At 42.2% G+C, this 24497-nt stretch overlaps 5 protein-coding genes and 3 long non-coding RNA genes across 13 annotated transcripts; 5 read left to right on the top strand and 3 right to left on the bottom strand.

The window, feature by feature from the left end:
- The first annotated feature begins 3352 nt into the window (after positions 1 to 3352).
- On the top strand, positions 3353 to 4534 carry LOC141812555 (WD repeat-containing protein RUP2). The gene has a single exon (XM_074700562.1). It carries the CDS (start codon positions 3412 to 3414, stop codon positions 4498 to 4500), a length of 1089 nt encoding a protein of 362 aa, XP_074556663.1. The 5' UTR covers positions 3353 to 3411; the 3' UTR covers positions 4501 to 4534.
- Positions 4535 to 7622: 3088 nt separating this feature from the next.
- LOC141835867 (pyruvate kinase, cytosolic isozyme-like) lies at positions 7623 to 10355 on the top strand. Of its 2 annotated transcripts, none has more exons than XM_074723264.1 (4): positions 7623 to 7641; positions 7813 to 8085; positions 8826 to 9287; positions 9348 to 10355. In XM_074723264.1, the coding sequence occupies exons 2-4, from the start codon at positions 7828 to 7830 to the stop codon at positions 10158 to 10160; spliced, it is 1533 nt and encodes a 510-aa protein (XP_074579365.1). In that variant the 5' UTR covers positions 7623 to 7641; positions 7813 to 7827; the 3' UTR covers positions 10161 to 10355. The 2 variants fall into 2 exon arrangements, with proteins under 2 accessions (XP_074579365.1, XP_074579372.1); XM_074723271.1 differs by having other exon boundaries at positions 7628 to 7641; positions 7825 to 8085.
- Positions 10356 to 10663: 308 nt separating this feature from the next.
- Positions 10664 to 11681, top strand: LOC141838011 (ATP synthase delta chain, chloroplastic-like). 3 transcript variants are annotated; one of them, XM_074725396.1, is made up of 2 exons: positions 10664 to 10718; positions 10855 to 11681. In XM_074725396.1, the coding sequence occupies exon 2, from the start codon at positions 10888 to 10890 to the stop codon at positions 11434 to 11436; it is 549 nt and encodes a 182-aa protein (XP_074581497.1). In that variant the 5' UTR covers positions 10664 to 10718; positions 10855 to 10887; the 3' UTR covers positions 11437 to 11681. The 3 variants fall into 3 exon arrangements, with proteins under 3 accessions (XP_074581497.1, XP_074581489.1, XP_074581506.1); XM_074725388.1 differs by having other exon boundaries at positions 10717 to 10744; XM_074725405.1 differs by lacking the exon at positions 10664 to 10718 and adding an exon at positions 10724 to 10744 and having other exon boundaries at positions 10888 to 11681.
- Positions 11682 to 11779: 98 nt separating this feature from the next.
- On the bottom strand, positions 11780 to 14692 carry LOC141837999 (uncharacterized). 2 transcript variants are annotated; one of them, XR_012602611.1, is made up of 4 exons: positions 14512 to 14692; positions 14330 to 14371; positions 13075 to 13192; positions 11780 to 11876 (listed from the first exon to the last, which is right to left on the bottom strand). It is a non-coding gene; the product is annotated as an uncharacterized LOC141837999 (long non-coding RNA). The 2 variants fall into 2 exon arrangements; XR_012602608.1 differs by lacking the exon at positions 11780 to 11876 and having other exon boundaries at positions 13022 to 13192.
- A 481-nt stretch (positions 14693 to 15173) lies between these two features.
- Positions 15174 to 16229, top strand: LOC141844670 (uncharacterized). Its single transcript, XM_074732674.1, has 2 exons — positions 15174 to 15557; positions 15639 to 16229. The coding sequence occupies exons 1-2, from the start codon at positions 15231 to 15233 to the stop codon at positions 16056 to 16058; spliced, it is 747 nt and encodes a 248-aa protein (XP_074588775.1). The 5' UTR covers positions 15174 to 15230; the 3' UTR covers positions 16059 to 16229.
- An 865-nt stretch (positions 16230 to 17094) lies between these two features.
- Positions 17095 to 18438, bottom strand: LOC141844074 (uncharacterized). Its single transcript, XR_012603107.1, has 3 exons — positions 18400 to 18438; positions 17492 to 17569; positions 17095 to 17407 (listed from the first exon to the last, which is right to left on the bottom strand). It is a non-coding gene; the product is annotated as an uncharacterized LOC141844074 (long non-coding RNA).
- Positions 18439 to 19438: 1000 nt separating this feature from the next.
- Positions 19439 to 22422, bottom strand: LOC141835198 (uncharacterized). Of its 2 annotated transcripts, XR_012602364.1 has the most exons (4): positions 22226 to 22422; positions 22042 to 22083; positions 20781 to 20898; positions 19439 to 19564 (listed from the first exon to the last, which is right to left on the bottom strand). It is a non-coding gene; the product is annotated as an uncharacterized LOC141835198 (long non-coding RNA). The 2 variants fall into 2 exon arrangements; XR_012602362.1 differs by lacking the exon at positions 19439 to 19564 and having other exon boundaries at positions 20728 to 20898.
- A 450-nt stretch (positions 22423 to 22872) lies between these two features.
- LOC141846005 (uncharacterized) lies at positions 22873 to 23943 on the top strand. The gene is made up of 2 exons (XM_074733991.1): positions 22873 to 23270; positions 23352 to 23943. Exons 1-2 carry the CDS (start codon positions 22944 to 22946, stop codon positions 23769 to 23771), a joined length of 747 nt encoding a protein of 248 aa, XP_074590092.1. The 5' UTR covers positions 22873 to 22943; the 3' UTR covers positions 23772 to 23943.
- Positions 23944 to 24497: the final 554 nt, after the last annotated feature.

Below are 24497 nucleotides of genomic sequence, written 5' to 3'. Positions count from 1 at the left end.
GAAATCCAAATAAATTTTGTTTGATGATGATGATCAATACAGCACACAAAAGATGAACTCAATGGAAATATGAAAAGAACACCATGAAAGTGAAATGAATCCTTTTGCAAAGTAGATGAAGATACTGGCTTACAACAAGAGGCTCAAATTTAGCTTTGAACATGAACAAGCCTCGAGAGCTAACAAACTTTCTTAATTGACCTTCAAATTCCCTTTTATTTTGATAGTGATAGAAACTAACGAACTGAATCTTAATTTGGACTAAGAAAGTCCCAATTGAGTGTGTGATGATTACAGAATTTCAATTACATTGGCCTTTTGTCTTTTGAACTTTTTGAACTGGCACTTGCTTATTGCCAATTCTTAGAAACTTAGATCTGTCTGATCAAGTTAATAATTGAAGTTCATTTATCAACCAGACAAGTTAGTGGTAGATGGTAAAATTTCAACAAGCCTAAACAACAAATGTCATGTCTTTGGTAACTTAAGCAAACATAGATTGCAACGAAAGTTAGTAGGTCATGCACTCTGCTTGTCAGATAATCCAACAAGTTCTTTGTAAATCCAGCAACAACTAGAAGGTTGTTTTCCCACTTCACCTGTTGAAAAGCACAACATCTAAATCTAAGCTAGTGGAAAGATCAAAATTGTAAGTCCTCAGATATGAGTGGTTTTTTGCTCCACAATTTGCAAAACACACCAAGCTATGGCCTGCCACTGCAGGAAAGCCCTTTTCTTGATCAATTCTGTCTAACCTGCAACCATCCTTATCTATCTCAAGGCTTAGAGTAGACCATATCAATGCCCTAAAATCAAAAAGCTATAGAATTCATCATAAATAATTACCTGCACTCTCATTATTTGGCATCAGTAAAGAAAGATCAATGTGTATCACCTGAACATCCGACAAATATCGGCCATTACAACTCCCACCAACTACATAGAGCTTTTCGTTGATAAATTCTGCTGCATGCTACAATGGTTTTAGGATAAGCAGGTTACCAGTTAACAAATTAACAAGAACAGAAATGCATTATGTAAGATGCAAAAATTATTCTTAAAATATAGCATCCCAAAATTTAGAGTAGAAGAGATTTTAGTAGGAGAGACGAGGTACAAACTGAAATCAGATAAGGGATACTCGATCACAATACCATGGGACCTAATACTCCTTGTACCTGAAAGTGGAGTACATAGTCACATCTTTAACTTGTAGCGAGCTGATGGCCGCCAGCCTGAAGTTGAAACTGAAAACCACCATTCATCATAAGGGATTGATGATAAAATAGCCATCACATTCGTAATCTCACTTGCATCTGAGACTTCCATACCAATTCCTAGACAAATATAAAGAATTATAGATGTACACACAACGAAAGAATACAATGAAGATGCATCATGCATGATACGGTGCAGACAAAAAATAACCCAAGTTTCTAGATGTTTAATAAATTTTGAAAAACAAAAGATATTCTGAGAAGTTTGTAAAGCGCAATTTGCATAAAGAATACCTGTGAAGATGAACTAGACAAATGTTATAGATAGTCTGGGTACCAATTTTTTTTTTTTTTCAAAATTGAAAGTTCCCCCTCCAAAGAAATCGTACAAGGTTGTCAATCCAACATGCATAATAAAATGTACGGACAAAACATACATGATATGTGTTCCAGATTATAAGAACATATCGATTGAAGCATTATAGACAGATAACTGATCAGGGCGTAAAGCGTCAAAAACCTAGCACGAGCAGAGAATGCAAAAAGCGTTCCAGATTCAGTTTAAAGTCTCGGTAAAGGAAGGCAAGCGGTAAAACAAAACAGAGCAAAGCCAAAATCTTATTCGCTGCAAATTCACTTCTTTGATTTAGCACGGAGATTATCAGGTCCTCTGAGGGTTCGAAAAACCAACCCACTCGGCATAGGATGAAGGGTTTGAAATGGAAATCAAGCTCGTGGTGCACAAAGAATGGCAAGAAGTTTGCCGTAACGTTTATCAACGATCCGACGAGGAACAAAGAGATCTGAAGTCCGAACTCTCTGTTCCTATAACCCCCTCCCTCGTCTTCCCTGAGCTCTGGGAGATCCATTGCCTTCGTCGGAAGCGATCGCAGTCGACGACCCCTTTGGCCGTTTGAAACGAATCCGACCGTCACACTACCAATCCCACGGCTTAAACCCATGGGCACGGTTCGGTTTGAAATGTTTTGAAACCGAATCGGATGGTCCGTCGGTTTCTGATCTCCGACCGAAATAGAACCGGGTCTACTAAATTTTGTAAATTATCAAAGAATGCGTTTTTTAAATACCTGTCATTTAGAATCTCGTCGACACTAGTACTTGTCATTTTATGAACCACAAAAAGAATAGAAAGGAAGCAGTTCGCTGACTTTGACTGGTGCTGAATTGACTAAACTGCATCATTATCTGTATTTTTTTTATTTAATCAGGTCTGGTTTTCATATATGTTACATAATAGTCATGAAGAATGAAGAGAATTTAGAATCAGCAGATTGAAGCAAAAAAAAAAAATCAACTAAACTATCACTCAAACTCATTGACTCATGTGGCCTAATCCTAATGAAAAGTCGTTGAAAAAAGTCAACGAATAAAAGGGTTGAAAACCAATGTAAATATATAGGCCGAGGACTTTTTTAAAGTTTTAGTCGTTAACATTGTTGAAGGTGGAAAACTAAAGGGCCGTGCTCTCTTCATCCTTATCGAGAAGGCAGCTGTGACAGGCCCGCGTTGTCCCACGTTCCTGCAGCCTCACCACCACAGAACAAATGGAAAACACTATGCAAAGACGCTGAAACGCCAGAAAAAAAGAGGAAAAAAAACACAAAGACAAGCAACCTGTCATTAATGTCACCTCCTCGATCTCACGAGCAGAACATAATTAAGAAGATTACATTCTTAACTTGGATTTAATGGTTCGGATTTTGTATAACCATTAATTAATTAGGGTGGTTAACTTCCAGTGGGGAATATTAATATTAATGGTGGAAGTGGAAGCCTGATGTCCACGCATCTTCATGCGTAGCAAAATCATTGAGAGCTCCATATCACAAGCCAAATTTGTGGCTTTAACACTGTACATGTGTTCCAAGTCCTTGTGATCTTGCACCACGACTCCCAACGTAACTACGTGAAAATGGAAACAACATCGCACATGAAAAATAGAATTAAGCCAGATTAGGCCGAATCAAAATCTATTTATTGTCCATTCTACATGAGGCATTGTGTTTGAATTTTGGTATATCTTCCTCTAGCAACTCGAAATTATAAGAATATATTATAAGGAGGACTGCGAAGAAGAAGATGAGGCCAAAAGGGAATCGGAGAGGCTGCGTCGTCATTTGCCACTTGCACCAATCGTTTTAGTTAGGCGTGGCGGTTGCTCCATGAATGGGCAATGAACGAATCACCTGCCGACTCGTCGGAAGAGAGAGCTCAGCGCCACTGGTGCTTCCGCTTGTCGTCTGTCGTGTCCCCGGCGGCCGCGGGGGAGGCCTCCGATGCCATCGGCGCAGTCGAGTTCGACCCCACCGACAGGCTATTGGCCACCGCCGGCATCGCTAGGAAGATAAGGTTGTATAGCCTCGCCACTTTGCTTTCTTCTGAATCCGAGACGCGCGTATATAATGGCCAACCCACCGCCTGCCGGCTCTGCATCTGCGCGCCGGCCAAGCTCAGCAGCCTGCGGTGGCGGCCCGGATCCGACGGCCGCATCATCGGATCAGGAGACTATGACGGCGTGGTCACCGAGTACGATGTGGAGCGGAGCGCGGTGGTGCTGGAGCGCGACGAGCACGGCGGCCGCCGCGTGTGGAGCGTGGACTACTCGGCGCGCGGAGACCTCGGCGCCTCCGGGTCCGACGACGGCACCGTGCAGCTGTGGGACCCGCGGTGCGGCGGCGGAGGATGCGCGGCCGGCGTCATGCGCGTTGACGGTCCGGTCTGCTGCGTGGAGTTCGACCCCGAGGGCGGGCCGTGGGTCGCGGCGGGCAGCGCCGACCGCCGCGCGTACGTGTTCGACGCCCGTGCAACGGCGGCTGGCCCGGTGGCGGCGTTGGGCGGGCACGAGCGGGCGGTGACGTACGCGCGCTTCGCGCAGGGGGGGCGCCGCCTGGTCACGTCGGGGACCGACGGGACCCACCGGCTGTGGGAATGGGAGCAGGGGAGGCAGGTGCGGGAATACCGCGGCCACGCCAACGCCCGGAGCTTCGTCGGCATGTCGGTTTGGCGCGGCGCGGGGCTCATCGGATGCGGGTCGGAGAGCGACGAGGTTTTCGTGTACGACCTCCGCTGGGGGGACCCGATTTGGGTGCAAGGATTCACGCGGCGGACGGAGGCCAGGAGCGACCAGAACGGATTCGTTGGGGCGGTGAGCTGGAGGCAGCTGGCAGCTGACGGCGACAGCGGCGCACTCGCCGCCGGCGGGACGGATGGAACCTTGCAAGTGTTCGTCACGAGGAAGATGACACAGATTCTTACCGACTGATCGATTCCCTCGATCTTTTTCTTTCCTTTTTTTTTTTTTTGCGGTCTTTTATGTCGCTGATTGGAGAAGCGTATCACGGATTATACAACACATTGTTTGGATTTGAGAATCCAGAATTCTTACTAAGATTGCGTTGCAAGATTTTGCATTGAAAATAACTGCTCGTCGAACAATCCTAGATAAAAGATATGCCTTCTAGGTGTGTTGTACAAGAAGGAATCGATTGAGCTCTTAATTCTGTATAAGCACAAATGTCATAGAAGGGCGTTGAACGTTATCTTTTTGCAAGAACAAACGTAGTGATTACTAGAGAGGTGAAAATCTTTTGAAGCTAAATAATAATGATAATAATATTTTAAAACCACAAATTTACGGAAAAACACAAATTTATGGAACAAGATTGGAACTGCCTTTGAAAAATCTGCCTACCTTTAATGCTCTGATTGGATTGACAGATACGACTGCTCTTGATCGTATAAGGCTGATTGGATTGACAGATACGGCTGCTGTTGATCGTACAAGGCTTCTCTGGATCGTATAAGGCGTATTTATCTCCTAAAATGCACAGGGGAGATAGCGTGAAATATTACGTCCATAAATTTCGGATAGAACAAGATTAATTGCTAGGTCTGTCAGAGTTCTGACACCGAATAACGAATCACTGGCAGTGAGATAAGGGCCTGAACACATCGCCTGAGAATGAGATATGTACAGCAATCAAGAAGAATATATCAAACATGTTTTCACTGATCTTGAAGGAGATCCTATTCATGCTTAGAAAGCATGCCGAACAGGATTTAGAATTTTATTCATGCTTTTAAAAGTTCACTTTCTTTTTTATATATTCTCTTTGTATGCCACTAAAAGAGAGGGAATGTGCAGAATCAAATTTATTTCTCCTGTCTATAAGTTGATAATCTATAGCTTCTTTCACACAACAATATTAATTTTACGTATCTGAATAAAATTCATAGATGCACAGTGATAAATAATACGAGGCATTTCCTCTTATGTCTTCCAACTCACTTGAAACTAGTGGAGTTTTATGAAAATCTCTATATAAAAAAAAGATAAATCCCAATCAGTCTTTATATAAAAAAAATGATAATCCCAATAGTCACATCTCTGGGAGTGGTCGGTCCGGTTCCACGGAAGTTTCCCACCGACCACCAGGGTAAATCGGAAAGCGCATACGGCAGCCAATCCAGATGTCCAGCATCCTTTGATTGCGCTCCCCATTTGGAGGAAAATTTCTACAAATACGTCGGTCCCTGAGTTACAATCCGGATATCCTACCGTTGCACCATTGCCCCGGGGACCAATCGGTCTCTATATAGAGTGGTTGTGCAGTTGTTCCAATCATTGAATTGGACCCAGTTCACGATATGAATGCTTTTCCCCATCAATCAATTCTTCATTTTCCCCTTTTAATTGGATATATATGAATGTTTCTTTAATTTATCGAAACAGAAAAATAGAGCGACCAGTAGATTACTCAAAAATTTGGAATTTCTTTGTGATACTGGATATACTACTATCTTCTATTTGATGCCACAATGTATCTTCCTTAGATTCATGTATATTTTTTAAAATATATTTTGTAATATTTTTTAGTGTTGGTTTTTTTAAGTGGTATAACTCTAAATTGCCTTTGATTATAGCAAGAACAAATTCATTACAGTTCCCTATTCTATTTCTGGCTCTTGAACTCATTGATTAGCTTGATTCGTCAAGCTACTCATCTAGCTCGGCCACTTGAGCTCTTTATCTAACTCGATCTCTCATGCTCCCAATCTCAATCCCCAATAATATTATTTGATGCGGTCCACCTCCCTAATAACAGGCCACTATGATCATCATACTTGGCTAATAATGATCGAGCAATCAGGCTTATCATAATTAACAATAATTAAATTGAAAAATGACTAAAACAATCAAACAACTTTTATTTCTTTTATAATTGTGATTACAATCTCTACAAATTTATCACTTCTTTCAAACCTATGACTAGTCAAGTGTAGACATCGTCCATAGATTCAAAATTTCTCCTTCTCGCAATCTTTATTCTTTACTCCACTTTTGATTTCACTGCATTCTAACGACTTAAAAATCGAAGAGGTTTTAATATATATTTTTAAAAATACTCCTTTAATATTAACAAATATTTCTCCATTTTTTATAATAATATAAAAAAATTGAGAAAATCAGTGGATAGATATTCATATATGCAGAAATTTAAACTAACGCTAAATCCTCAATTGAGTTTTTTCTAATTTTGATTTATCATAAATATGCATCCCCATAAAATTGAGAAGCAAAACCGACGATTTTAGTTAATTATAGTCAACGATCCGCCAACTTTTACCCGACTATTCAGACACGAGTCAAACGGCACACCTTAACGTTCCGGTATCCACGCCATGGCGGCGGGCCCCACACCACTCCCGTCTCCATCAGCTAAGCTGTGGGCAGGCGGGCATGCAGCGAAAGGACTCGATCAAATTCGGTTCGACTTCTCCGACCGTGAACCGGCGACGAAATTCTGATCAACCAATTTGAGTTAGCTGCCGAACCAGTCGGTCCGACCCGGAAATAAACACTGTGTTTCTTTTTCCAGAAGCTTTTTTCAGAGTCTCCGAGAGAGCACATAGACTATTAGTCCCCGGTATATTCTTTAATAGTTCTTTCCCATCTCGTTTAATTACTAAAATATGATTTTGGCGTGCGAATCACGCATCTTCCTAAATCAGAAACTGAAATTCGAAATGAATTCTCGTATCAATTTATTTTTATAGCACTGGTCCACCGACGGCCGCCCATCGCCGCAGTATCCATAAACCAGCGGCCGCCTCCTAATTCTAAACGTACCCGCCGCGTCTATTGAGGCAAGTTGGATCATCTTCTCCAATTATAGAGCAGGTAAATCGCGGGTGGAAACGAATTAATTTTTTTTCAGACGTTAACGACTGTACGTATCCGACGGCTTGTATAGCCCGATCACGTTCTCTGAGGGGAATCGTGCCCGTGCATTTTTTCTTCGTACCCTCACCCGCCCCGCTTAAAAAGGGCATTCCCCTCGTCTCCTCCTCCCTGAACAAGCTACGCTGAGGGCGGTTGCTCGCTGATCTCTGCAAGTGGAAGGTAACGCTTCGATCCTTGTTGTTCCTCTGTGGATCTCTAATGGAAGCAATGATGGCAGAATCGATCTCGTGTTTGATCGTTTTTTGTGTTTGAAATCAAAATTTTTGGCATTATTATTATTATTTGGGCTGAGGATGATTGCTTCTTTCGTTGATTTGAATTTTCGTTTAGACATTTTTGCAGGGGATGGCGAACAACGACATCGAAGGGATCCTGAAGGAACTGCCCGACGACGGGCGCTTGCCGAAGACGAAGATCGTGTGCACGCTTGGACCGGCGTCGAGGTCAGTGCCGATGCTGGAGAAACTGCTGCGCGCCGGCATGAACGTCGCTAGATTCAACTTCTCTCACGGGACGCACGAGTATCACAAGGAAACCCTCGACAACCTCAGAATCGCCATGCAAAACACTGGGATCTTGTGCGCCGTCATGCTCGATACCAAGGTTTCGCCTTTCTGCTCTCGTGACCCTACCTGCCCTAATTTCTTTCCTTATTATTTTGATGAGTAACCGTCCTCTAATTTCTGCTCATATTTTGAGTTCCCATTTTTGAAATTTATGAATGTTATTGAAGGTGCCTCCGGTCTTGCTCATAAAGGAATACTACATTGACCCTAATCGATGTTGACATCCCAATCAGTTGGATAACACGATTTGTAACGACAATGGTGGCATTTTCTATTATCTTTTGTCCTTCTCCCTTTTCATCCCCAAACATTAGTATACCTGCAATCTAACTACACTTACTTTTCTATTAAGCAATGTTCATCACTTGTGGAAGTTCTACTCTTTGGACTGCATTCTGCTGCGTTCCTACTCTTTCTAAAGCTTTTTGCAAAGAGTCATATAGCTTTCGTTTCACCTAACTAAACTAATTATAGCGTCATTATTCTGAACATTTGGATGATGTATTTTACTCTGCAATCAGTTTAGAAACAGAGCAACGCCAAATGAAAAGTAGCAAGGGCTCATCTATGTACTATAATAATCTCTTCTTTTCTTCTTTCTTGATTCTTATGTATGCTCATTCTGTGATTGTTGTGTTCTTTTGCAATCTATTTACTAACTGGAGTTCTTGTCTTGTTAAATGATTTGTTTGATTGTTTTAATCTGTACTTTATTGCTATTAAAATATTTTTCTTTGGTTTACTTGGAAGTGAGTTTGTAAGATTTATTTTCGACAGGGTCCTGAGATTCGCACTGGCTTTCTGAAGGATGGCAAACCCATACAACTCACGGAGGGCCAAGAAATCACCATCAGCACAGATTACAGCATCGAGGGCGACGAGAACACCATCTCCATGAGTTACAGAAAGCTTCCCGTAGACCTGAAACCAGGAAACACCATCCTGTGTGCGGACGGCACAATAACCCTGACCGTGCTATCGTGTGACCCTGCTGCCGGAACTGTGAGATGCCGGTGCGAGAACACCGCAAAGCTTGGCGAGAGGAAGAACGTCAACCTGCCTGGCGTCGTGGTGGATCTCCCCACGCTGACGGAGAAGGACAAGGAAGACATTCTGGGTTGGGGCGTTCCCAACAAGATCGACATGATCGCTCTGTCGTTTGTGCGCAAAGGATCTGATCTTGTCACTGTCCGGGAGGTTCTTGGGCCTCATGCAAAAACCATCAAGCTCATGTCAAAGGTCAGAACTTTACCATGCAGTGGTTGTTTGAATCCAAAACTGATGCTCTGTTCATTGTAGGTGGAGAACCAGGAAGGCGTCATAAATTTCGACGACATATTGAGGGAGACCGATGCTTTCATGGTTGCTCGCGGTGATCTTGGCATGGAGATTCCCGTGGAGAAGATATTCCTCGCCCAGAAAATGATGATCTACAAGTGTAACCTCGCCGGGAAGCCCGTCGTCACAGCCACCCAAATGCTCGAGTCCATGATCAAGTCGCCTCGCCCTACCCGAGCCGAGGCCACCGACGTCGCCAACGCCGTCCTCGACGGCAGTGACTGCGTTATGCTCAGCGGCGAGAGCGCCGCCGGCGCGTACCCGGAGCTGGCTGTCCGGATCATGGCCCGGATATGCGTGGAGGCCGAGTCGTCCCTCGACTACGCGGCCATTTTCAAGCAGATGATACGGTCAGCGCCGCTGCCGATGAGCCCCCTGGAGAGTCTCGCGTCCTCCGCTGTGCGCACGGCCAACAAGGCCAAGGCGGCGCTGATCGTGGTCTTGACCCGCGGCGGGACCACGGCCAAGCTGGTGGCCAAGTATCGGCCGCGGGTGCCGGTGCTGTCGGTGGTGGTGCCGACGCTGACGACGGACTCGTTCGACTGGAGCGTGAGCGACGAGAGCCCCGCAAGGCACAGCCTCATCCACAGGGGGCTCGTGCCGCTGCTGGCGGAGGGCTCGGCCAAGGCCACCGACTCAGAGTCCACCGACGAGATCTTGGAGGCGGCGCTCAAGTCGGCAGTGGCGAAGGGACTATGCAAGCACGGCGACGCCGTCGTCGCCCTCCATCGCGTCGGCATGGCTTCCGTCATCAAGATCTGCATCGTGCAGTAACCAGCTGCGACAAATTGAAATTTTAAGCCATCAGAGATAATTTATGGTGCTAAATTTTGCAGTGTTTTTGTCGAGTCTATTTATAGTGGCAGTTCATGCAGGTTAGAGTTTGGATTACTCGTTAAGTGGATAATTTACTTTTTATAGGTATCAGACTGTTTTTGGAGAAGATTGAAAGATCTTATCCACAGTGACAAGAGATGAATCCTGTTTATTACTATTATTACCATAATTTTTTGTTTGAATCTTAAATAAATTTAATTTTTCATTACATGGAATGAATTTAGATAAGAGGTGTGATAATGATCGATATTTAAGTGTCAAAATATCTTTGGGAAAATATAATAATCCCTGGCCTCAATAAATAAAAACCTTGCCATCGATCATTTTTTGTGATGGAGTTATTTGTAAATATGTCGCGCATTGAAGAGATAAGATAGCTGCAGAAGATGGCGCTTCTGTGGCTACCAACACTCCTTCAGTCGCTAACCTTTCGTCTCTGAACCAATGCCTTAAAACTCCGTACTCTTTCTTCTTCTGCTGCGACTGTTGATCCAGGTAACTCGAATCCGTTCCTCCTACAGGTTCATCTTTCTCTGCTTAATTCTTGTTACTTTCCCCTGCTCCATGCTTTTGACACAATTTGCAATTAAATCTCAGTGGATGCCCATATGATTAATTCAGTAGTTTGCAGGGTTTCTGGCTGCTGCTGATTCTGGTTGTGCAGATGAGCATCTTAAGCCAATCCATCAGTGCAACTGGGCAACCAGCATTACCCTTGAAACGTTCAGCTTCACAAGATGACTATCTGCCATTTCGCAGAACTTGCTTTCTCAAACTGACAACAACGAGGCCCTCTGCCAGAAGGACAACAATTCCACTAACCCAGTCCCTCTATCAAACTGATCAGACGAATGACATATTGGAATTACATCCCTTAAGTACAAGTTCCACGCATGGTTTGTTGGAGGAAGTGAGCAAAGAAGGTAACAGTGGCCGCTTCAAGCCAAGTGATCATGCTCTTGTTGTTTCTGTCTCTTCAGCTGTGAAATTGGACGAGAGGCAAATTGAGCTGATATCTAAGAAGATGCAGAGGCTTACTGGATTCCAGGAATTGAGACTCGAAAACTCCATTGATCCATCATTGATTGCAGGGTTCGTCATCAGCTACTGCAGCGATGGATCTCATGTTATTGATCTAAGCGTGAAAGGTCAGTTGGCAATGCTAGCAGCGCGGCTTGAGTCATCAGATGTCAAACACATGGGGTTGCTCTAGCAACTGAAGTGAGCCTGAGCAATGAATTCGAAATCGGGATGAGTATTATTTTTGCTCTGTTCAGCTCTTATGTTTTGAGATGAGTGTACAAGAACAGGCTAATTAACTATTTCCATGTATGGATGTAAAGAAAAATGTATGACTGAGCAACTTCCCTACAGCAAGTTTATGTCTAATGCTTGCAGGGTTTGATTTTGGTAGAAGGGCTTATGAGAATAAACAAAGTGTATTCCAGTGTTAATTCATGAATGGTGATCTTACCAACCAGCTATCTCTTCACTCTTCCTGGATACTAAGGGAAAGGATGCTCTTGGGCCTTCAAAAATTGGGCCTTCAAATTTGAAATTCCTGTGATGTTGTTAAATTTAAAAGCAAAACATGCCCCAATTTATAGAGACTAGGGCATGCCCCATTTTCTTATCCCTCCTTCAGAATCCTACCTACAAAAGTTAAGAAGAGTATAAGTGTCAATCACTAAGTTTATAAGTGAGTAAAGTTACAATGTAAAATTAGTTAGTCGTAAGTATTTTTAACTCTAAAAAGATCAAATTAATCAACACATATAAGAAAAATATTACACACGTATTGTCAATATAATTAATTATAATAAAATGGATAATTAAAAATTACAACTTATTCTATGTAAATTAATCATGTTATCATTAATAATTACTTAAATAAAAAATAGAAATTGTACCAACACGACATGATTAAGTACTAAAATTATATTATTTTAATCAAAGACTGAAACTTTGATACAACTCAAGATTTCAAACCTTAATCTCACTATTTGTTATGACTCAAGTGTTTTGTGTACTAATTGAAAAATGATTACAAGCAACACATTGTTCCACATCTTTTAGATGACTACAAATAACTGTAGTTGAAATTGGGATAAAAATGAACACTACATTGAGAGCCTTGCATGGATCCTTGAGGGTTTTCTCATGCGATGCAAATCTCACAAACTAGAACTCATGGTTGAGTCCCTTGTGGGATTGACTGCCCTCAACTGACCTAGAGGCACAACTACCTACACATTGCTGTAATTTGGAAGTTTAGTAAACTAAACAATTGCAATGTATTGTTTTCCAAAATTTTGACCAGCTATCTTCAATGATTTTGATATATTCAATCAAATTAACTCTTTGGATGTGGCAGCACAACGAAAAAAATTGAGAATTTACCGCATCGTTTGCGGTACAACTGCTTTGCAATTTTAGAGGTATATGCAAATTTGGCGAAATCCATTTATAACAGAAAACAGTCGCAGGCTAGGATTTGCTATAGAACACGATAAGCTATACATTGTCAAGCTAACATAAAGTGAGCATTTATGTTAGACCATGTCCTTATCAACCATAAATGCATCAAGTGTCGGAAAGCAACGATTATTATACATGTTTTTCACAGTAAGATCATGTGGTCATGTCTTTTAAGAATCAAAACTTCCTCAAATTTTATGTTCAACAACAAAACCTTTGGACTGTGAAAAGCATGTTAGGAAGCCTGAGAAATCTAACTGAGATTAAAGCTTTCCTTGTGAATTAGGAAAGCTTTTCTTATTATAGTTTATTAGCTCAAACAGAATTTTGAGTTTCCCCAATGTTGTTTACTAGGTAAGCGAGCATTACTTACAGGATTGTCAAATACTACATAAGGCAGACACCAGGTCACAATTCTAGGTGCTTGCTTGTTTTGTGCCTTTGTTTACGTTGAGTGCCATCTTCATTCGGTAGTCTTCATGCTTCACCACCTGAATAGATTGGCATCCAAAATCAGAACTTAAAATCCAAATGAACAATCAAAGCATACTAATCAAGAATTCAATATGTCACTTTGGTCTTGATTTGATAATAAGAGAAAATTTTCAGTTTCTATTCAGTTTCAGGTTTGAAACCCTGAAAAACACCAAAATTCAATGTTATTGATATACATACAACTACATATATTTAAATACATATATTTGTGAAGAAAATGATCTGGATGAACTATTTGATTGATTTTTTATAGTATTCAAAAAAGAAAAAGGCTATTATTTTTGATTTGTGGTGATTGGAAGCTTATTAATTTGGGTTTCTGTTTGAAAATTTTAAGTTTATGAATTTCAATATAATTTGGAATTTTTCTTAATATGCCAAAAAATAAAACCTAGCCCACCCTAGCCTCGTACCATCTTGGTACCATAAGACAGCTCACCTAGCCATCACCATCTAATCCAATAAATGGAGGACCAAATCCAGAAATTAAATGCAAAAGTAACACTTTCCGAACCATTTAAAGAGCCATGTACCTGGTCGTTCTTGGCTTGTAGAACAAGTCCTTCAGATACCAAAGCATCTTGAAGACTTGGAAATCAAAGAATAGACTAACTACTGTTAACATGAACTCCTTACCTTTTTTAGCCAACAACAAGTTTAATCAGCTGGTACAGGTCTAAACAACACAATAAATATCAAACAGTATTAGCCTATCTCATGTATTTTCACCAGAATAATCCATTTTGTTTCTTCTGATTATGTTGTTGTTCTATCAAAATAATAACAATTCAAGACGTAACACTTGCAATGGATATAACTTGTTGTGACATGGTTATTCCTAATTTTAAAATATCCACTACATGTTTGTATCTATCGTGTGTTGTTGTTTAGTAATTTACTTCAATTTGTAAACCATAAGCAAGGAATCCATCAGATAATCATATCTCAGTTTATAATTTTCTCCTACTGTCTTCCCTACAAAGGAACATATCCCTGAAACTGGAAAAACATACAATTATCTACAATCTAATTATTTACATGGATGCATTTGTAACCCTGCTGGTTTTCTTTCAGTAATCATCTTCAGTAACAGAAACAAAATGCACACAAATTGCAGGGAGGTAGAAACATACGGTTTTGCCAAAATTTCTCCTAGCACCACCACTGTTGCATCCCTGCTGGGCAAACAAAGAATCAGAAGGAAAAAATCTCAAAATTATCAAGGCAGAAACCATAGAATTCTATAAAAAAATGATTTTGATCAGCTAGTCCATATACTTGCTAATAACAGCTGAAACATTCACGTAGGAATTACCGGCGCAAGCGTTTATGCTATTTAAGAAGGGGAATCGACCATTTAGTCACCATCATCCACGCAAGGGTCACAGACCCAATTACCGGCTGAGGGAAAAGAGGAGGGAGAAATCTCAGAACAGGGAAGCGCTCCATCCCGGAGGAGAGAAAGACGACGAACGACTGGCGCGCATCGCCCAGGTCCCCGGCGCTGCTTGCTGCTGCGTCGCTGGCCCATGGTCGGTGGTTCGATCCTAATTAATGTCGGCAACTCGCTTAATTGCCCTAATAATCACATGACACGTGGACGCCACGTTGGCCTCCTGCAAGGTTTCGGTTTGGCGGGGACCGAGGCCAACTGCGAGCCGTCCGCGTGCGGGAACGTGCATGGGCCGGTCCTCCCACACATCTCAGTCCAATGCCATCTTCCAAATTCCAAACAGCACAACAGCCCATTCATAGGTCGCCACGTCGGAAGAAGTAACCAGATAACACGGTGCCAACGTGGAGCAGAAATTTAGAGGCCGCAGGCGATCAGGCGAGGGGTTGCCACGTCGGATAAAGCACGAGAAAAAAAAAAGGCGGACGCGGTGTTGCAGTTCGTTTCTTTGACTGTCCCAACGCCCGCCTCCTCCCGACCAATTCCTCTCATTGGTTTCGGCCTCTTTTATTTATTCAACGTCGAAAGAGTGACGGCGGCTTCGAATCTATATCTTGCATTCAATCGATCGAGCTCCACCGATGGCGTCCTCCTCCTGTGGCTTGGATCTCCGTTCCGCGGCCACGGCGAGGGAGCTGCCTCTGTTGATGCAGAAACGAGGAGGTCCCTCGCCATGCCGTCGTATTGGTGCCCAATTGACGTCTCGTAGAAGGAGGATGTGTGCCGAGGCGAGTTTGACGATCTCGAGGAGCACCGCCCCGACGGCGGACCGCCTCTCGTCGGAAAGGCGGGATCTTTCTGTCTCGACGCGGCCACCGGCGCTTTACTTCAACAAGGCGGTGGAGGAGGAGAGGGCTCGTGCCACGCCCGAGAAGTTGGAGCGGTGGATTACGGATTCGATCGGAGAGGTAAGCATCCCGATTGAATGAGGGAAAAATTCCTCCTCTTTCGTGAAGTTTTCCTGACCTATCGAGCGATTGGCATTGCAGATCGTGCGGAACATCGAAAATGAGCCCTTTTTTATGCACATCTTCTCCGACTGCGGCGGCGCGTCGGGGTTGAGGCTGGTTAAGGAAGAGGCGTTCCCGGAGCGCTGGCCGCGGATCAAGAAGCGGTGGGAGAGGACGAGACGCACGCCCGACGCCGTCATCCTGGTAGAGAGGCTGGAAGGGGACGGGGAGGACGAGAGCCGCGAGGAAGACAGCGCGATCGCCGGCGGATGCGACAATCACGAGACGTGGGCGCTAGTGGTGCAGGGCCGCGGCATGGACTGCGCCGCCTGCTACATCCTCAACACCACCCGGGTGATGTCGGCGGTGGGATTCTGCACCCACTTCTGCCTGGTGAGGGCCCAATGCTTCGGGGATCCGGTGGATGTGCAGCTGAGGAACGCGTGGTTGCAGAGGTAAATCAGCCATTGTTTCAATGGATTGGAGGCGTCGATCGAAGACGAAGCCCGATTGGATTCTATTCAGTTAATTTCTCTACCAATTCAGATGCAATCTCTATCTAAAAACATTTTTTTTCTTTTGTAAAAAAAATTAATTGATATTCAATTCTGAATAAGAAAATTTCATGCCTCGACTTCAGATTCATTTGAAATTGAATCTGTCGTTAGATAACAAAAGTATTTCTCGAATTGAGTTCCACATTTATTGAAGATGAACGAATGATTCTTTTCCTTCTCTGCCATTATCTGGATGGAAAGATATGAGGAAAACAAAGGAAAATAAAACAAAAATATTACTTTCCATCGTTTGATTTGGAAGGAAGGACGAATTAGAAAAAAGAAAAAGTTATTTAATGAATATAAATGAATAAAAAAAAGACAAGACAACTCCTTTCTTCTCTTTCACTTCGACTATTATATTTCTTTCTTCTTCATATTTTATTCTCTTTCAGATAAACGCAGCGTAAATATATCATATTTCAGCCAAAAAAAGGTTACTTCTGATAGTCGCGTGAAAGCAACTTGTCATTCAACTTTGTTCAGCTAACGAAAGGACCAACAAAACACTTCAAATTATCCTCGATTTGTTTTTGAAAATCATTTGCAAACGTCATTCTCTTGGCCTTTACATGTTTAATATTCTTCATGCAATTTCAGAAACATCAGCATTAATAGCCTTGAGTCCACGTTCAACCTGCGGAAGGAGTAACTAATGGAGTTTAATCGGAAAAACAAATCGATCACTTTAGCCAATTCAAACAATTAAAAAACTGAATCTGTTAAAAAGAGGGGAAAAACATCCACATCCGCTTGTTTAACTCATGCAAAAGCCTCAAACCCTTGCACGTATTCGTGCTGTTGCATGAGGAACACGCGAGGCATGCCTTGGTGGACCTGCATAGAACTGAAAATTCCGAAGGTACCAGGAAAAGTGTATAAATTTTCTGTTTCAGAAACAACTTAAAGGAGAAGATTATTTAAACACTGGTAAATATCCCATTTGTAGAGTCTTGAATGGAACTACAAATGATTTGTGAGCCCACTCGAAACCCATGCAAAACTAAAACAACAAAACGGTTATAAGCTTACTGATTCAAGTGAAAAGCACCAGGAAGTTACATCAAAGTTGCTTCCCTTGACTTGGTATAGGAACTGATTCATTTTGTTCAGTTCAGCTACTGCTCGAACTCTTATTATTTGACAATGTTTTTAGCCAACTCACTTAGTTAGGCGTATTAAGTAGTCTCTTGTTTCTTCTTGATACCACTTCAGCAGCCCAACTCTTCCCAACATCAGTCTGAAATTTTCCTGCCAAATCGCAAAAAACTCGATTATTAAGTTGATTACACGAAGCAGGATTCTAGTTATAAATACAGGATATTTCTCTATTACCTGCAGTTGAAATAAAGAACTCGTCCAAGATCTTCCCGTGTTCTGCAAGAATGCTAGATTGCTAAGAATATAGTTCAGCTGCAAATAAGCATATGTATTTCAACTGTAATTCCACTCAACCTAGAAATCTAGTATTACAATGTCTTATCTGCTGAATTAAAAGAATTTGATCACTGCCAAACTTGGATATTGCAAGGGGTAGGTCTAGTGGAAATATCAGTTACTGTAATCAGATTCTAAACCCAGTAAGTTACACATGCGTACAAAAGCTAACATTCCAGAGTGTTTTAAGCAGAGTTTCCTTCTTATTTGGTTGGTTAGCAAATTTTAATTTGTTCACAGCTAAATACAGATTTAAAATCTTGCTGAGTTGTAAAACCACAGCAAGAAAGAGGAATATTAGGATTAAAGAAATGCTCAGCTCTTGGTACACTTCCATTGTGTTTAGTATATGGTGGATTGGTACAAATTCAACCAAATTGTATGGAAATGTCCAACTCCAAGAATTGTGAGTGGGTTAAGAAGTGCTTCAATACCCAAAGACATGCCATCACTCATCCTTCCATGAAGGTCAAACGACAATATCATATGAAATTAGTAGCAGGCTCTTAGTTCAGTACAAATAAAATGTATATCCGAGCATAGTGTTGATAAGGATAAACAAATATGAAGTATATAATATAATGGGTTTACATTTTACATTTTTTGGTATAAACATTTACACATCAATAAATGTGCATATCAAGAAGATGAGCATTTAGCCTTAGGTGATGGTATATCAATATAGCCATGAGTAGATTCACTGGAGAGGTCAAGATTACTGCAACCAACTCCAAATAGTTCAGACTCTTGGGACTAACACAGCTCATTCTCATACATCAAAAAAAAAGAAATGAGAAAAAAATTACCAATTTCATATTCCAAAGCCTGGAGAATCATTTCAACCTGCACTCAAACAAAAATCTAAATGAAACAAACATTAACCGAGTACAAAAATCCATGACATGATGGGAAGAAGAATATTCTTAAACTCTATGAGATCATATCTCATCATTATTGGTAGAAGGGCTTATGAGAATAAACAAAGTGTATTCCAGTGTTAATTCATGAATGGTGATCTTACCAACCAGCTATCTCTTCACTCTTCCTGGATACTAACGCCTTGTTTGGGAGGAGGTGAGGGAAAGGGAGGGAAAGGTAAGGAAGGGGAAAAAATTTTTTTATCTGTGTTTGGGATGGAGTGAGGTAAGGAGGGGAAGGGGAAAGAAGGGGAACACTACCCCTCCATGGTCATAAATACGTACAATTTCTTACACCCCAAATCGGGGTGTAAGGAAGGGGAAGCCTGCGTATTCCAATTTTACCCATCTTTTCCTCGACGAAGCTGTCTGGCCGCCGCTCCTCGCCATGCTCGCCGCCAACCTCTTCCGCCCGCTCCCCGCGCCGGCGCACCCTTGTTTGCCGCTGGACCTCCTCGACGAGGACGGCGACGGCTGCGCGATGGCTCTCGCTCCCGATTGGCCCCACCTCCACGTCGCGCACGACATCCTCTCCGCGGCCGTGGCCGAGGCCGACGAGCGGACGCTCCGCCGCCACATCGACCGCGGGTTCCTCCGCGGCCTCCTCGCGCTGTTCCAGTCGGAGGACCCAGCGGGAGCGCGACCGGCTCAACTCCAAACTGGCCCCGGACCGTGGCTTCATGCGGAGGCAGATGGAGGTCGAAGACGAGGAGGAGGAGGAAGATGGATTGGGGCGACGGGACGAAGCTCGTAGGATATTTTCGACATTTTATATCTTTAACTCCCATTCCCTTTCTTTTAAACCTTCCTTTCCTCCCAAACAAGGTTACTTTTCTTCTCCTCCCTTCCCTTCCCTTTCCCTTCCTTCCCCTCCCTTCCCCTTCCATTACTGAACCGTCCCTCACCTGATCCAAACAGAGTGTAAGGGAAAGGATGCTCTTGGGCCTTCAAATTTGAAATTCCTGTGATGTTGTTAAATTTAAAAGCAAAACATGCCCCAATTTATAGAGACTAGGGCATGCCCCATTTTCTTATCCCTCCTTCAGAATCCTACCTACAAAAGTTAAGAAGAGTATAAGTGTCAATCACTAAGTTTATAAGTGAGTAAAGTTACAATGTAAAATTAGTTAGTCGTAAGTATTTTTAACTCTAAAAAGATCAAATTAATCAACACAATAAGAAAAATATTACACACGTATTGTCAAAATAATATAATAAAATGGTTAATTAAAAATTACAACTTATTCTATGTAAATTAATCATGTTATCATTAATAATTAATTAAATAAAAATATAGAAATTGCACCAACATGACATGATTAAGTACTAAAATTATATTATTTTAGTCAAAGACTGAAACTTTGACACAACTCAAGATATCAAACCTTAATCTCACTATTTGTTATGACTCAAGTGTTTTGTGTACTAATTGAAAAATGATTACAAGCAACACATTGTTCCACATCTTTTAGACTATTGACTACAAATAACTGTAGTTGAAATTGGGATAAAAATGAACACTACATTGAGAGTCTTGCATGGATCCTTGAGGGTTTTCTCATGCGATGCAAATCTCACAAACTAGAACTCATGGTTGTTGACGGCGACAACTCCCTCCCTTGTGGGATTGACTGCCCTCAACTGACCTAGAGGCACAACTACCTACACATTGCTGTAATTTGGAAGTTTAGTAAACTAAACAATTGCAATGTATTGTTTTCCAAAATTTTGACCAGCTATCTTCAATGATTTTGATATATTCAATCAAATTAACTCTTTGGATGTGGCAGCACAATGAAAAAAATTGAGAATTTACCGCATCGTTTGCGGTACAACTGCTTTGCAATTTTAGAGGTATATGCAAATTTGGCGAAATCCATTTATAACAGAAAACAGTCGCAGGCTAGGATTTGCTATAGAACACGATAAGCTATACATTGTCAAGCTTACATAAAGTGAGCATTTATGTTAGACCATGTCCTTATCAACCATAAATGCATCAAGTGTCGGAAAGCAACGATTATTATACATGTTTTTCACAGTACTAAGATCATGTGGTCATGTCTTTTAAGAATCAAAACTTCCTCAAATTTTATGTTCAACAACAAAACCTTTGGACTGTGAAAAGCATGTTAGGATGCCTGAGAAATCTAACTGAGATTAAAGCTTTCCTTGTGAATTAGGAAAGCTTTTCTTATTATAGTTTATTAGCTCAAACAGAATTTTGAGTTTCCCCAATGTTGTTTACTAGGTAAGCGAGCATTACTTACAGGATTGTCAAATACTACATAAGGCAGACACCAGGTCACAATTCTAGGTGCTTGCTTGTTTTGTGCCTTTGTTTACGTTGAGTGCCATCTTCATTCGGTAGTCTTCATGCTTCACCACCTGAATAGATTGGCATCCAAAATCAGAACTTAAAATCCAAATGAACAATCAAAGCATACTAATCAAGAATTCAATATGTCACTTTGGTCTTGATTTGATAATAAGAGAAAATTTTCAGTTTCTATTCAGTTTCAGGTTTGAAACCCTGAAAAACACCAAAATTCAATGTTATTGATATACATACAACTACATATATTTAAATACATATATTTGTGAAGAAAATGATCTGGATGAACTATTTGATTGATTTTTTATAGTATTCAAAAAAGAAAAAGGCTATTATTTTTTATTTGTGGTGATTGGAAGCTTATTAATTTGGGTTTCTGTTTGAAAATTTTAAGTTTATGAATTTCAATATAATTTGGAATTTTTCTTAATATGCCAAAAAATAAAACCTAGCCCACCCTAGCCTCGTACCATCTTCGTACCATAAGACAGCTCACCTAGCCATCACCATCTAATCCAATAAATGGAGGACCAAATCCAGAAATTAAATGCAAAAGTAACACTTTCTGAACCATTTAAAGAGCCATGTACCTGGTCGTTCTTGGCTTGTAGAACAAGTCCTTCAGATACCAAAGCATCTTGAAGACTTGGAAATCAAAGAATAGACTAACTACTGTTAACATGAACTCCTTACCCTTTTTAGCCAACATACAAGTTTAATCAGCTGGTACAGGTCTAACAACTATCAAACAGTATTAGCCTATCTCATGTATTTTCACCAGAATAATCCATTTTGTTTCTTCTGATTATGTTGTTGTTCTATCAAAATAATAATAATTCAAGACGTAACACTTGCAATGGATATAACTTGTTGTGACATGGTTATTCCTAATTTTAAAATATCCACTACATGTTTGTATCTATCGTGTGTTGTTGTTTAGTAATTTACTTCAATTTGTAAACCATAAGCAAGGAATCCATCAGATAATCATATCTCAGTTTAAGAAAAGACATCAATAATTTTCTCCTACTGTCTTCCCTACAAAGGAACATACCCCTGAAACTGGAAAAACATACAATTATCTACAATCTAATTATTTACATGGATGCATTTGTAACCCTGCTGGATTTCTTTCAGTAATCATCTTCAGTAACAGAAACAAAATGCACACAAATTGCAGGGAGGTAGAAACATACGGTTTTGCCAAAATTTCTCCTAGCACCACCACTGTTGCATCCCTGCTGGGCAAACAAAGAATCAGAAGGAAAAAATCTCAAAATTATCAAGGCAGAAACCCTAGAATTCTATAAAAAAAAATGATTTTGATCAGCTAGTCCATATACTTGCTAATAACAGCTGAAACATTCACGTAGGAATTACCGGCGCAAGCGTTTATGCTATTTAAGAAGGGGAACCGACCATTTAGTCACCATCGTCCACGCAAGGGTCACAGACCCAATTACCGGCTGAGGGAAAAGAGGAGGGAGAAATCTCAGAACAGGGAAGCGCTCCATCCCGGAGGAGAGAAAGACGACGAACGACTGGCGCGCATCACCCAGGTCCCCGGCGCTGCTTGCTGCTGCGTCGCTGCCCATGGTCGGTGGTTCGATCCTAATTAATGTCGGTAACTCGCTTAATTGCCCTAATAATCACATGACACGTGGACGCCACGTTGGCCTCCTGCAAGGTTCCGGTTTGGCGGGGACCGAGGCCAACTGCGAGCCGTCCGCGTGCGGGAACGTGCATGGGCTGGTCCTCCCACACATCCCAGTCCAATGCCATCTTCCAAATTCCAAACAGCACAACAACCCATTCATAGGTCGCCACGTCGGAAGAAGTAACCAGATAACACGGTGCCAACGTGGAGCAGAAATTTAGAGGCCGCAGGCGATCAGGCGAGGCGTTGCCACGTCGGATTGGTCTCGGCGAGATTGGAAGGCGGACGCGGTGTTGCAGTTCGTTTCTTTGACTGTCCCAACGCCCGCCTCCTCCCGACCAATTCCTCTCATTGGTTTCGGCCTCTTTTATTTATTCAACGTCGAAAGAGTGACGGCGGCTTCGAATCTATATCTTGCATTCAATCGATCGAGCTCCACCGATGGCGTCCTCCTCCTGTGGCTTGGATCTCCGCTCCGTGGCCACGGCGAGGGAGCTGCCTCTGTTGATGCAGAAACGAGGAGGTCCCTCGCCATGCCGTCGTATGGGTGCCCAATTGACGTCGCGTAGTAGGAGGATGTGTGCCGAGGCGAGTCTGACGATCTCGAGGAGCACCGCCCCGACGGCGGACCGCCTCTCGTCGGAAAGGCGGGATCTTTCTGTCTCGACGCGGCCACCGGCGCTTTACTTCAACAAGGCGGTGGAGGAGGAGAGGGCTCGGGCTACGCCCGAGAAGTTGGAGCGGTGGATTACGGATTCGATTGGAGAGGTAAGCATCCCGATTGAATCAGGGAAATTTTCCTCCTCTTTCCTGAAGTTTTCCTGACCTAGCGAGCGATTGGCATTGCAGATCGTGCGGAACATCCAAAATGAGCCCTTTTTTATGCACATCTTCTCCGACTGCGGCGGCGCGTCGGGCTTGAGGCTGGTTAAGGAAGAGGCGTTCCCGGAGCGCTGGCCGCGGATCAAGAAGCGGTGGGAGAGGACGAGACGCACGCCCGACGCCGTCATCCTGGTAGAGAGGCTAGAAGGGGACGGGGAGGACGAGAGCCGCGAGGAAGACAGCGCGATCGCCGGCGGATGCGACAATCACGAGACGTGGGGGCTGGTGGTGCAGGGCCGCGGCATGGACTGCGCCGCCTGCTACATCCTCAACACCACCCGGGTGAGGTCGGCGGTGGGATTCTGCACCCACTTCTGCCTGGTGAGGGCCCAATGCTTCGGGGATCCGGTGGATGTGCAGCTGAGGAACGCGTGGTTGCAGAGGTAAATCAGCCATTGTTTCAATGGATTGGAGGCGTCGATCGAAGACGAAGCCCGATTGGATTCTATTCAGTTAATTTCTCTACCAATTCAGATGCAATCTCTATCTAAAAAACTTTTTTTTTCTTTTGTAAAAAAAATTAATTGATATTCAATTCTGAATAAGAAAATTTCATGCCTCGGCTTCAGATTCATTTGAAATTGAATCTGTCGTTAGATAACAAAAGTATTTCTCGAATTGAGTTCCACATTTATTGAAGATGAACGAATGATTCTTTTCCTTCTCTGACATTATCTGGATGGAAAGATATGAGGAAAACAAAGGAAAATAAAACAAAAATATTACTTTCCATCGTTTGATTTGGAAGGAAGGACGAATTGGAAAAAAGAAAAAGTTATTTAATGAATATAAATGAATAAAAAAAAGACAACACAACTCCTTTCTTCTCTTTCACTTCGACTATTATATTTCTTTCTTCTTCATATTTTATTCTCTTTCAGATAAACGCAGCGTAAATATATCATATTTCAGCCAAAAAAAAAAGGTTACTTCTGATAGTCGCGTGAAAGCAACTTGTCATTCAACTTTGTTCAGCTAACGAAAGGACCAACAAAACACTTCAAATTATCCTCGATTTGTTTTTGAAAATCATTTGCAAACGTCATTCTCTTGGCCTTTACATGTTTAATATTCTTCATGCAATTTCAGAAACATCAGCATTAATAAGCCTTG

This window comes from Curcuma longa, chromosome 1, assembly GCF_044706935.1.
Source record: "Curcuma longa cultivar G26 ecotype Majalengka, Jawa Barat chromosome 1, ITB_CL_G26_1.1, whole genome shotgun sequence".
Taxonomy (NCBI): domain Eukaryota; kingdom Viridiplantae; phylum Streptophyta; class Magnoliopsida; order Zingiberales; family Zingiberaceae; genus Curcuma; species Curcuma longa.
Note: the sequence above shows the minus strand (reverse complement) of the source record. Positions and strands in the feature narration are given on the sequence as shown.